At 36.3% G+C, this 13,444-nt stretch overlaps 1 protein-coding gene across 7 annotated transcripts; it reads left to right on the top strand.

Moving 5' to 3' along the window:
- Nucleotides 1-2,375: 2,375 nt before the first annotated feature.
- Nucleotides 2,376-8,876, top strand: LOC114259149 (uncharacterized). 7 transcript variants are annotated; one of them, XR_014356099.1, is made up of 5 exons: nucleotides 2,395-2,813; nucleotides 2,888-3,028; nucleotides 6,322-6,477; nucleotides 7,808-7,926; nucleotides 8,549-8,876. XR_014356099.1 is itself a non-coding variant. In XM_028199135.2 (3 exons), exons 1-3 carry the CDS (start codon nucleotides 2,811-2,813, stop codon nucleotides 8,711-8,713), a joined length of 288 nt encoding a protein of 95 aa, XP_028054936.1. In that variant the 5' UTR covers nucleotides 2,395-2,810; the 3' UTR covers nucleotides 8,714-8,876. The 7 variants fall into 7 exon arrangements, 3 of the variants coding, with proteins under 3 accessions (XP_028054935.1, XP_028054936.1, XP_028054934.1); XR_014356101.1 differs by lacking the exon at nucleotides 6,322-6,477 and having other exon boundaries at nucleotides 2,399-2,813; XR_014356102.1 differs by lacking the exon at nucleotides 7,808-7,926 and having other exon boundaries at nucleotides 2,399-2,813.
- The last annotated feature ends 4,568 nt before the right edge of the window (nucleotides 8,877-13,444 follow it).

Genomic DNA, 13,444 nt, shown 5'->3' with positions numbered 1-13,444 from the left:
AATTTCAGTGTTTATGCTCATTTATTTCACTCTTTCATTGCTTTTGAGAGTTGTGTTTTGAGTCTTGTTTGTAAGCTAACATGTGAGCATGTTTTTCTAGTCTTTTATGCTTCAATCTCAGCATGTTTTAGCCACTATTTTAGCAAGTTTTCGCTCTATTTTGAGCTAGTTTGGTCAGTTGAGCTTGGTATTGCATGCCTCTAGTGTAGTGTTCTTCACTAGTTTAGTGCTTTCGCTTTTGAACATGTTGTGCATGAGTTGCTTACATGTTGTAGTATCATTTTTCATGCCATTTCAGCACTGAAATATTTGCAACCTCCCTCATTTCTTCACTTTTCCACTTGTTTTGAGGGTTGGTTAACCTTAAGGTTGTGTTTAAGCTTGAGATAGAGCTTGCGCTCAATGGTTTTAATCCTCTTTTGAGGGTTTCTACTAACCAACGACATGATCTCTCTCATGTCTTAAGTCACCCTTTGGTTGACCCCTCTCTCATTAGAGGACACTCACCTTGGACTTAACTAGTTAAAGAATAATTCAGTAATGTAAAATGTGTAAACAAAACATGACAAGTAAAACTTGAGCAAGTTAAGCATGTTGTGTTGCATTGCATGTGTTTGGATCAGACGTTAATCCAAACACAAGAAATTTGGGACGTTTTATACTCAAAGTGATGAAACATGTCACGTTTCTTGGTCATCGTCACCCTTGATCATGCATGACATGGTGGTGGTCCTTTGAGTCTTATTTGTGCATTCATTAAGCTTGTACAAGCTTGACTCTTTGGCTATCATGCATTGAAAATGCTTGATTGGTGACTTGAGAGCCAAGTGCTACACTCTTTTGAGCTTGAGAAATGATAAAGAGGGTGACAGTGCACACATTTCTTGAAAATTGCATTGCTTTGCCTCTGTTGCTTTCTGTTCCAGCAAAAACAGAACTATGTGTTTCGTAGAAAGAATATAAGCAATTAGGTGGGATGATATAAGTGAGGAATGATCTGCTGAGGAAAGATAATGATCCTACATGTTAAATGCAACAAAAAAAAGTACAATGCAATGGATGCAATGGATGCGGTGAATAAGGCGCAAGTCGAACCATATCTTACCTAGAAAAGGTATGGACACAAAACAGACCACGTCTAACACATAAAAGGTACCGAAACCCTCAGACCACAATTCTCTTAGTGGAATAGGCACGTACACATTATCACAGAACCATGCTTTAACGTGAAAAGTATGGGCACATGCCAAACTAAGCTTAACATGGAAATGACAATATGATAAAACAGATAATGCAGTAGATGCATGCGATATATACGACATGCAATGGAAATGGTAGATGTGATGCAATAGATAATAAATGCGATGTAGCAGCAAGGACGTGAAAGTACCTTACAAAGGCAATTGGTGATGACTCACCTTATGCTGTTGGGGATCTTCCTCTTCTTCTTGGTTCATCTATAGGTACTACTTTTCTCCTTGGCTATGTTCGCAACTTTTCCTATTCTCCAACAAGGTGACAGACTAGGTTGGTTTAGTATCTAGAATTGAGACGCATACACGTTACCTAACCTTATGGAGCTGCCATACAGATTTCAAGCTGAGAATACACCCCTAGGTATTTAAACCAGACTTTAGTCTCAGAAATCCCGAACCTTTGCGTTCTAGGCATTGGCCATTCTAACTCTAGCTTCCACCGCTTCAGTTGATCTCCTAGGAACTCATCGCCAACTCAGTCAGTCGTTTCGGCACGACAAACACCAAAGGAATTACACCTTTAGAGAATTTAAGGTCTCTTTGCCCAGTGGATTTAAGGTCTCCCACTACGATAAAACTGAGTTTTACGGCTCCACATTAACGACATATAGTAAATGCAAGCCGTGGTTTCTCACTTTTACGACTTTCTTCTTTTGCATGTCGTAAATAATTTCCCAACCACGACGAGTCCATTGCGTAGGCCGTAAATGCTAATAATGATGATTTTTTTACGGCTTGCAATATTAGCCGTAAATAATAAAACTTTCTATGACGTGCATATAACATGCCGTTAATACATCAACTATACACAACACGCGTACACTAGCCGTTAAAAATATTAAACATTTCACAACGCACAAAAAGTCAGCTGTTAAAAGTATTTCACTTTTTACGGCACACAAAAAGTTAGCCGTCAAAAATTACACTTTTTACGACACACATATACTACCTGTTAACAATATTCTACTTTTCATGACATGCAATTTCTGTCGTGAATAGTATGACCAAAATAAAAATAGACATCAAAATAAAAATTTGAGCACCAAACACTAAAAAAAAATGTAAAAAAAAATCAAAAACCCCCCAATCAAAAACCCTAACCTCCTACTTATCATCATCAACAAATCAAACCTCCACTGACTCCTCCACACTCGATCCAATCTTCCACGTCATATACGGTCCAAACCATACACGGTTACACACACACACACTCTCTCTCTCTCTCTCTCTCTCTCTCCTCTGCCTCCGACGCCACTGCCACTGTGACTGCCGCACCGCCGCCGCCATCACCTCCGTTACCGCCCTCCCTCTCTCTCTCTCTCTCTCTCTCTCTTCTTGGCCTGTTGTTTCAGGACATCGATTTGCTTCCGCCAACACTTCCGTCTTCACCATCTTCATGCCATTTTTGGACGACGACGATATGAGATATGAAGGCTTCAAATCTGTTGGGTTTGTGGTAGATTTGAGATGTGAGGGCTCTTCCTCTGCTGCTACAACCACCGAGATGAACGATGGAGGCTAAATCTGTTTGAAGGCTTCAAATCTGCTGGATTTATGGTAAACCTGCTTGATCGATCTCATTTTGTGCTTTGATTTGGTTTTTTTTTTAAGATTGATATTAATCATTGAAGATGTTTGGGAGAGCACCTAAGAAGTGCGATAACACAAAGTACTATGAAATTCTTGGGGTTTTGAAGAACGCTTCACAGGATGATCTGAAGAAGGACTATCGTAAAGCTGCCATCAAAAACCATCCTGATAATCCTGAAAAGGTACTCAATTTCTGTTTAAATTTCTCAAAGATATGCTCTTTGGATCTATATATATATATATATATATATGTATGTATATGTTTCTAGATCTATATCTGGGTCAACAATTTATTAAATTGTAAGGGGTGTTCGATTATATAATTTAGGTTTTTTAGATTGTAAAATTTCCTAAACTTTAGGACTATACAAAAGAAATTGGTAGTTTACGAGAATATGATAATAGTTTAGGGGATGAGTGAATTAAACCTTTACTTTTTCTTCTTTCTAACCTGAAATTGCATTGGTAGGTATGTTTCATTGGAATTTGTGTATTTGTGGGTTGAACAAAGAAAACTTAAATTATTTGTGTGCTGTGAATTTGTTATGAATATTTCAGCAATACCCAATTCCCCCTTCTCATTGTAAACTCTGAAACTAGTACAAATTAGTACAGAATGACTCTTTATCTTTCTTGTATAGAAATTGGTTTGTAAATTTTTAGTAGCCTACATAATTTGTTGTGCTTTTTTTCTTATTTCTAAAGTTACTGATGATTTTTCATGAGTAGACTCAAGGTTAGCTAAGTAGTTTGGAAATTCTTGTACTGAATAGTTCCCCAAGCTCAAATTGAAATATTTTTGGTTGATTGAATTTTCTAAGATAATAATCATGTTGCGTTTGCAAGTATTCAGTGCATTCATATCGTGGAACTTCAATTGTGTTTTTTGGTAATTTTCATTCATATTATGATTTTTTGTTGATAATATCGTATGGGTTTCTCACAATTTGGAGTAATTGTTCTTTACCTGGTCATATACTAATGTTACATATTCAAAAAAATTATCTAAAAATTGCATTAGGGGACCAAATTATTCGGTGTGGCCTATATTATATTAATTTAATTTTAATTTTACATTATACACACTTCAATTTTGAGATAATTTTCAATACACATTCTAGTTGCATAACATTTTTCTAAGTGTACATCTCCTCAAGCCAAGATTAGCTAGGAAAGGTAAAAGAAGCATAAAAAACAAACAAACAATTTTTTTTTTCTCAATACCTGCTTGACTAGTAAATAATAGAGAAATTACAATATCAATTCATAAAGCTTTTGAATAGTCAGCAGAGGATTCTAGAAATCATGTGTAGGAGGCATGGTTTTAAACAATGTGTACGTATTTTGCTGGTATTGAATAGTATCAACTGGTATATTAGTAAATATTGATATCAAAAATCTAATCGATATAAAAACTCTAAAATCATGCATATCGGCTAATAGGGGCGATGACAAAGCATCAGTGTGTATGTACAAAATTGTGCTTTTGTGTGTGAATGATAATCAGATTTATTTTGGGCAAAGTAAACAAACTACAATGGGCTTTCAAGCAAATTCACTTCAAATCATCTGCTCAATCCCTCCACACCAAAACCTTATTTGACTTTCTACAAATCCTCTAATAATTTATTTTTTTAGAAAAACAAAAGGGAAAAAAGAAAAAGATGACAAGGATGTAAAGAAGGTGCATGAATGTGTCTATCCCTAAACAGATGTGATGGGGAAAAAATGTAGTGTCTATGACACTTCCAAGAAAAATAAAATCACAGAAAAGTCACTATATTTTGTATTTATGCCCTTCATTACTGTGATCTTCCCTATATATTTTGTATTAATGCCCTTCATTACTATGGAATATCAAGTGCATGCACCATCTACTAGATGAAATATTAGATAAGAACAATTTGTGTTGAATAAGAATTGGATATATCCATCCAGCTTGATATGCCATAGTAGTACCCCAAAAAAATTACAAAAATACAAAAACAATAAAGTGCTTATTGATAGTCTTAATGGTTAATCAAGTTGATAGAATATACTCAACTAAAGGACTTATAATAATAGAAGACGAATGACAATTTTGTCAAATTTATCTCCTCAATGTAATTCACTAAGATTAGCAAGGATTCAAGTTCAACTACAAGATTTTCACCTCTTTTTTCTTTTTTTTTTTTAATAATTAATATGCATCTCTTTAAATGAAATAGGGATTGCTTTAAATGATGGTGATTGATATGTACAGAAATTAAAACAAAATACTAATTAATACGAAAAATACTGTGGAGGAATTATTATTATCACAAGCTAGTTGTTGAGATAATAATGCACATAATGTGGATGGAAAATGCATCTGAATAGAAACAGATACACTTGTCCAATAAGTGAAAATTTTGAAATATTATTAACTAGCTACAAGGAACAATTGCCCTTCATTTATAGTAGCTACTCATATACCAAAGCCAATATCTCATATGAATGTAATCTCTTGGTGATTGCTATACTATACTACATATATTTGTTAAATTTGTTTCACTTGGCATCTTCTTGAAATGAATGGGATTCCACCTTTCTATTTCTTTTCATTTTTTAGTCATTCATTTATGCAATTAGCGATACCATGAGTTTTACTTGCATTGTATAACTGTTGTGATTATATCAATTAGTTCACACATGAAGTTCTACAGTTAAAAATCCAATATGCAGAAAAATTTACAAATGTAATGTTATTTGTTGATATGGAATTATCTTCCTTTTTCTTTTTGGTTGAATTTTGATGGGCTACACACAATGGGGGATTGCCCTCTCCTTGACCATGACCCTCCCCACCCTAAATTAATTTTTGTCCCCTTATCACAGGTTTATTAATGATGTGACTGTGTTGTTATTAAGGCTGTAGAATGTGCTGAACTACTGGAGCTTGGTTCAAGAATAACTAGATTTGCACCTTTTCAAACTCATACACATGATTAATAGTGACCTTCTTTCAGATTCTATGGCTTACCAACCTTTTCAAAAACTGATATAGATCCTTTCGGCAATCAAATGTCAAAGTGTGCAGGTAGAAGCTTGGTGGGTTCTTTAAAAACAATTTCTCTTGTTTGGGGAACCTTTTTCTTGAAATGGCATTACAAAATAGCCATTATTGTTCTGGGTATTGTTTATATAATAATGCTACTCTCTTTGAAATGATATAATCTAGCTACTATTTTAGCATTGGGAAGTCATGTTTTTAGAAATATAGGCTGGACTTGGCATATCATATTATGCAACTTTTAGGAGAATATAGTAAGCCAAAGACGTGCTTTATATCCTAAATATTTAGGGCAAATTGCATTGCCATTTTCTGTTGCTTTTGGTGCATAATTTTTTCTGTTTTTTATCATGGCCATAATTTTTTCTGTTTTCTATACATCCTAAAAGGAAAAGGTTGTGTCTTTTGTATATCTGATGGTGGACCTAATTTTTTTTATTGTAGTTCCTTGTTGATCTGGGTGTGTGTGCCAATTCAACAATAGATTCTGATTATTTACATGCTTATGGCTTGGTGTCTGAAGTTCAGGCCTTCACCGTTTGAGATGTTTAGAGTTGTTTGATATTGAAGTTGAAAGCAATGGCCTCGGTCATCTTGTTGGTTAGACTTTGCCTTCTACTTATAGGATGTTAAACAATTTAAATACATTAATATTTTGACAGGTTGGAAATTGAATCTCTCTTTATTCCGCTACTTTGACAATGGATATCATTTGCTTCTTTTGCATGCGTTTTGTTCTTATTTCTAAATTTCATAAGCCACCTTTTGCTGCTTTTCCTACATATGCATGCTTATGATGTTTTATGACTGTAATTATATTATATGTATGCATGAGTGTATTATGTTGATTCCTTAAGCCAGTTAAGGTTCTGGGTGGAGATTGGTTCCTAGCTATGCATGCTTATGATGTTTTATGACTGGAATTATATTTTATGTATGCATGAGTGTATTATGTTGATCCCTTAAGCCAGTTAAGGTTTTGGATAGAGGTGAGTAACTGGGCAGGCGTGGCAATAATGAATGTGGGAGTGTTGGGATGAACTAAATTGTTAGTTCAATAATTTCATATAATGCTTTTAAATGATCACGGGAAAAGTATTGTGTGATTACTTGAAGAAAATATTTTTTCATTTCGGCAGAACTCAAGATAACTGCCTATTCAAACAGGCCTTGCTATAGGATATGGAGAGGATAAGAATAAATTTATTTATTTCTTTATAGTTGTCTATTGGAAAAGTAAGGCCTGTTTGAATAGGTAGTTATCCTGAAATGTGGTTAATTGGTGTTAACTAGGCGTCGGCAAAACTCAAGAGAATTTGGATCTCCTTGAAATGTGGTGTTAGAGGACACACTATACTAGTAGTCATAGCTCATGATTGAAGATCTCCTTTCAAGGAGACCTAAAATCTCTTGAGATAGTGACATCTTGTTTAGGTCTTTTATGATTGGGGTTGCATGCAGCAACTTCTTATCCCCTCCTATATGTATACATGCATAAATGACTTGCTCACATTGGCTTGTTTGTCAGGTGCTGACATGTTTACATGCTAGACACACTAAATGTATAACTTGCCAAAGTTATTCAATTTTCTTCACCTATTTTTTGGGATGAAATGAAGTGTTTACATAACATATTGCGTTGTGAATTGAAATTTAAATAAACTCCATATATCCATGAGCCCAATCAAAGATAAAAGTAAAAACCAATTACGAAGAGGACTATTTTCATCTCTTTTGGTCAGACATGTGAGTTGGATACACAATTGGTTACAGGCATCCATGCTTTTGTTTCAAGTGTCCATATTTTTCATTGTCATAATTGTAGTTAAGTATCATATATTGTTTTAATTTGTGTAATCATATCTTCTACTAGTCTCTTTCTCAGGTTTGACTAGTCTGGTGAGTATAAATCTGTCATTCACTGTTACAGAATTATGAGGAGGGCTTTTAAGGGGGCAAGGGTAGGTAGGATTAGAGTCCTTATTTCATTGAGGGTTGCTTTTATGCAGTGAAGAAAAGCAGAAGGTTGTTACATCAGTATACAGAAAGGTACCTTTTCCATGCTTATAGATATCAATACCCTCTAATGAAAAATTAGAAAAGAAGAAAATGATTAGCTTAGGGATTATTCCTATAGTTCATTATCTCATGTATTTGCTACTAAGTACTCAAGTAGAATTACATTACATTGTCCCAAAAAGTGCCTAAAGCTACTAAAACTTATCTAAATTTCTTCTATAATGGATTGAAAGTTTCTTTTTAAACTTGTAAATAATATAGACTCTAATTTGACTTGGACCTTTTATTTTGGAACTTACAATGGTAATGGATAAAACCTATACAAACTTAAACCTCATACATAGAGATCCTTTAACATAATTATGCAATTCCCCAAGTGGGTGCTGCATTGAAGTAAATTAATTCCATTTCTTTCTCTTTTTTAAATTTGACTTTTCTCTTGAGCTTCTTATGGCCTGGATTTAGTAGCAAACTATTGAGATCTTGAATTTTTGCTAATTTTTTATTATGACATTGCTTTTATGGAGCCATTGAATTATCATGTTTTGTTGATGTTTTAAAATTTCTTGAACATTTCTTAATACCTCAAGAAATATTTTTGCCCCTGAATCCTTGATTTTTGTACTTATGTGAAGTTTCCTTTGTCATGTAGACAAGAAATGCAACAAGGTTAGTTGCTCCAGCTATTGCTGCGGGTTTAGGTGCCTTAACACATAAAATCGGCACCCTCGTCCCTGTGATAGGAGCAAGTGGATTTACTACAACTATTGCTGCAACTGCAACTACTATAGAAACTGTTGTCGGTAGTTTTAGATAATCTCTTAATAGTTGTCGATATGTTTAGAAAGTTAGATATGCATAGTTTTGGATGGTTTAAACTTTTTTTACAGTTTAGAATTTAAGGATATAGTGTTTGGAATGTATAAACAATTGTTAAATGTTTATAATTTATGGATATAGTTTCTTTTTGATGTTTCAAATAATATTTTGGTGGTTGATTGATGTTTTGTGATGCTTGTTTGTAATATTTGTTAGATTGTACAAAATTGGTCAAATAGAACTTGCTGAAAAAAAAAAAAAAAAAGAATTGCATATTCTACGGCAGGCATAATAAGTCGTATTACATATTTTACGGCACGCAATCAGCGTCGTTATTTGTCTCACCAACTAACGACGAGCAAAAATAGTCATAGAAAAAGTAATAATGATGCACAAGATTTGTCGTTAAATAATTTTTAACGGCGTACCATAGCATGTCGTAGAAAAAGTAACAATGACGTACAAACTCTGACGTTAAATAGTTTTGAACGGCGTACGAAGCATGTCGTTGAATGAATAACTTTCTATGATTAGTCATAATATGACGCGCGTTGCACGTCGTAAAAGAGTTTTTACGGCGTGCATTGCGTGTCGTAAAAACTTTTTTTTGTTGTAGACCAGTGAGTGCACAAGACAATGCAAATCAAGATGTAGGATTTAAGGTCTCCTAACTAGTGAGTGCACAAGACAGTGCGATACACAAGAGAGTGCAAGTGAGGGTGAAATGCACATGATAGTGCTATACAAGTGCACAAGACAGTGCGAGCTCAAGGTGCACAAGACAGTGTGATGCAAGTTGAAATGCACAGGATAGTGCGATGCAACGCACAAATAGTGCGATGAAAGATAAAATGCACAAGATAGTGCGATGCAAGTTGCACAAGACAGTGCGATACAAAGTGAAATGCACAAAATAGTGCGATGCGCAAGATAGCATGATGCAGGTGCGCAAGATAGTATGATGCCGGTGCACAAGACAATGCGATGCGGGGTGCACAAGACAGTGCAAGCTCAAGGTGCACAAAATAGTGCGATATGGGTGAATGCGCAGGATGACGCGATGGAGGTGCACAAGATAGTGCGATACAAAGGTGAATGCGCAAGATAGCGTGATGCCGGTGCACAAGATAGTGCGATACAGGGTGCACAAGACAGTGCGATACAGGGTGCACAAGATAGTACGATACAATGGACAAACAAGTGTATGTAAGGTGCGCAAAATAACGCGACGCAATGCGCAAACAAGTGCAAACAAGTGCAGGTAAGGTGCACAAAATAGCGTGATGCAATGCACAAACAAGTGCAGGTAAAGTGTACAAAATAGCACGATACAATGCACAAACAAGTGCAAGTAAGGTGCACAAAATAGCGTGATGCAATGCACGAACAAGTGCAAGTAAGGTGCGCAAAATAGCGCGAGCAATGCACGAACAAGTGCAGGTAAGGTGCGCAAAATAGCGCGACGCAATGCACAAACAAGTGCAGGTAAGGTGCACAAAATAGCGCAATGCACGTTCTATGGAAAACATACGAGCATTTTCTATGCAAGACGAGAGCATGTAATGAAATGCACAAGATAGTGCGATGCACAAGAAAGAGCGAGTGTAAATTGCACAAAATAGTGCGAGTGTGATACAAAGTGCACAAAATAATGCGAACAAAGAAAATGCACAAAATAGTGCGAGCAAAGTGAATGATTATGTAATAAATGTACTGAGTGAGATTATTGTGCGATAGATGCACATAAGTGAGATTATTATGCGATAGATACACAAAAGTGAGATTATTGGTTCACAATGCAATACATTGACAATGCATGTTCCATGCAAGATAAACAACTGATGCATGATGTTCATTGAAAGCATGTTCTTTGCATGAATAAACGCATATTCTATGCATGATCAAAAGCATGTTCTATGCATGAATGAAAGCATATTTTATGCGGAATTGAAAGCAATCATATTCTATGCATGAATCATAAATGATGCGAGGCACGCATGCAACATAAGTGTATATGAAAGTGCACATACTATGCAATAGGTTGGTGCCTTCGATTTACCTCTAGAAGGACTTTGCAATACGCTTAACTCAAAAAGGATACATCTTGTTCATATTGGCGAGAGGTAACATCTGCATGTGCTTTAATTGCCATTCTGCCCTAAAGCAGGCTTAAACTTAGGGTCAAGGTACACTCATACTCCAGAGAAAGGCGAGGCCTGAGAAGGTGCACCTGGAATGCAGTCTCAGAATTTGCCGAAGTTGAAACACACTAAGATGATGCTCCTAATTTTCCCTCTTTTATTTTGCTTTGCAGTCTGGAACCCATATAGCTTCAGATAGGTCCTGGTTCGATTGTTCTCATATGACGTCGGTTGAGCCCTACAGTTTATGAACAAAAGAATCCTGTTTTGCACATATGTTGAGAATGGCACTGCACAAAACGATTTATTTTTGAAATTGAAACCAAGAATGAGTTCTTAATCAGGTATTGAGCCTACGACTGACCACAATCAAAACGACTCAACAAGGAAAACAAAGGTAAAATAGCCTAAACACATCTATTGACACTCGAAATGACTCAAAACAAGAATCGAGACAAACAAAAATAACAGACACAACCTTGGACATTCTGCTACCCATCGGTGGGAGACGTTTCGATTCACGAGAAGCCTGTTTCTTCGGATATTGTTTCCCACTCTTTCTCATTTGTGATTCTCACATCACTCTGGCACTCAATCTCTTTTTCTCTAAAAAGCCTTTTCCTCACTTTTTCTCTCAACGCACACCTCTCTATTCTTTAATCTCTCTTATTTTTTATCCCTTCCCGGGGTGGTTGATGGATAAGCAGGAAGTTGTAGACTCTTGCCCCGAGTATTCTACTAGATTCTTCTTCTTTGGCTCACAACTAGTGAGCTTTCCCACAGAGGGATTATGGCGCGACTGGATGTGCAGTAGATCTACAACTGACATCGGTTAACGACACCTCTGGCTTAGCTTGATTGAGGGGAGTTACAGCATGTCCTGTCGGCTAGGTATACAGTTGATTGGTCTGACACATTGCGTTTTCTACGTCCCCATTCCGGGTCAGATGCCAATTTGAGAGTGATCATCCAGATGAGGGGACTGAATATCTAGCTCCATTTTCAATTCGTGCTTCGCACTTGGCTTGATACCTCACTTCTTGGAGGATGAGAGAGGTTTTGGTCTTCTGCTGTTCGCTTAAGCTGTGCCTTTTTTGGCAAGTATGGTGCCCTTTCCTGGCAAGTATGGTGACAATGGGGAAAATGCAAAAAACCTGACTCAACTATGCCCCTAGTTCATCATTTTGACCATTTTTTGTTTTGCTTTCTGTGAAAACAATTTTGACCAACATGAGAGTTAGATTAACATACTTGTTCGATTTTTTGATTTGAAATCATGCAAGTCAAGTTGTAAGCACTGAAAATTTTCCCTTTTTTGGTACAAAAAATGGTCCAGTTTTGGAAAAATGAAATAATTTTTAAGAAAACTAGTTAACCTCACTAAAAATCTTCAAAACTATTTTTGCAAATGGCCATTGCTCAACCAACATGGAATCTACTCTCGAGATGCACAACCGCAGATCTGAATTTGATTTATCTTGCAGCTGAGTCTTTCTAACGGAATAAGATAGTCTGATTTTGAATGAAGCAGAGCCAATTTGTACATGGATAGGATAGCCGAGTTGAACAAAGATAAGCCAATCAACATGGATGAGCCAAGCAGGCCAAAAATGGTTGGGGCCGGACTTTAGGATGAAGCTGCCTACGTATCCCAAAGATGGGAATCAGGCCGTACGTAGTTCCGGGTTAAGGTTCACTTGGGTGTTGACACTTTCCTTTTGTGCCCTAACTTTTGCCAAAGCTGCGCTTCTGGGTTTTTGACCTTGCAAGCTATGTTTTTCTTTTCCTTTCATTTCTTCTCTTCTTTTCTTTTCTTTTCTTCTTTTTCTTTTCATTTCTTTTCATTTTTGTTCTTTTCTTTTCTTGTTTCTTCATTTTTGTTCTTTTCTTTTTCTCTTTTTCTTGCTCTAATTTTTGCCTGGGTCCCCTTCCAGGTTTTCGACCCAGTGAGCCTCTCAAGAATAGAAAAGTTTAACTTGTCCATGTTGATCGATTTTGATATCTCCAAGCCATCTGAATCCAGGAGAATGGCTGTTGTTTGTTGATGATGTAGGAGTCCATCCAACTGGGTCTGAATTGCCCCTAGTGTTGTGGAAAAGAACTCAATTGTCCTTCAACAATAAATTTTCTTCTTCCAGCTCTTGGAATTTGGCTTTCTTGCTGGTCTTCATTGTTTTGCGGAATGACCCATACTTTGAATCTTTGAGCACATCTGACATTTTTACCCCTAGTTCAAGAGCTACTTTTGTTATAGCTTTGCAAGCTTCCTTTGACGACATCTGACCTTATTGCCCCTAGTTCAAGGGTTGCTTCTAATCCACCCATACAAGCCTCATGTTTTGGTAGATCTTTGAACATTCTGAATCAAAGTTCAAGGTTTGAAAGCAAAAGAAGTCGAGTCTTGAGGCCGAGAGTGATCCTATGTTGTATAATCTCGAGAGTGATTCCAACACATGTCTTCGTAGGACCACGCAAAACATTATTTGAAATCTTTTAATAAAGTAACTAGTTGCTCAAGCTCCTCTGAAGACAATGTAGAACCAATCGGGATCAAGCCAGGATCCTTCTCAGTACTCACATTAACAAAC

The sequence above is a fragment of the Camellia sinensis genome, chromosome 15, assembly GCF_055761805.1.
Source record: "Camellia sinensis isolate YWXY chromosome 15, ASM5576180v1, whole genome shotgun sequence".
In the NCBI taxonomy this organism is placed as follows: Eukaryota; Viridiplantae; Streptophyta; class Magnoliopsida; order Ericales; family Theaceae; genus Camellia; species Camellia sinensis.
This window is presented reverse-complemented; position numbering and strand designations above follow the sequence as displayed.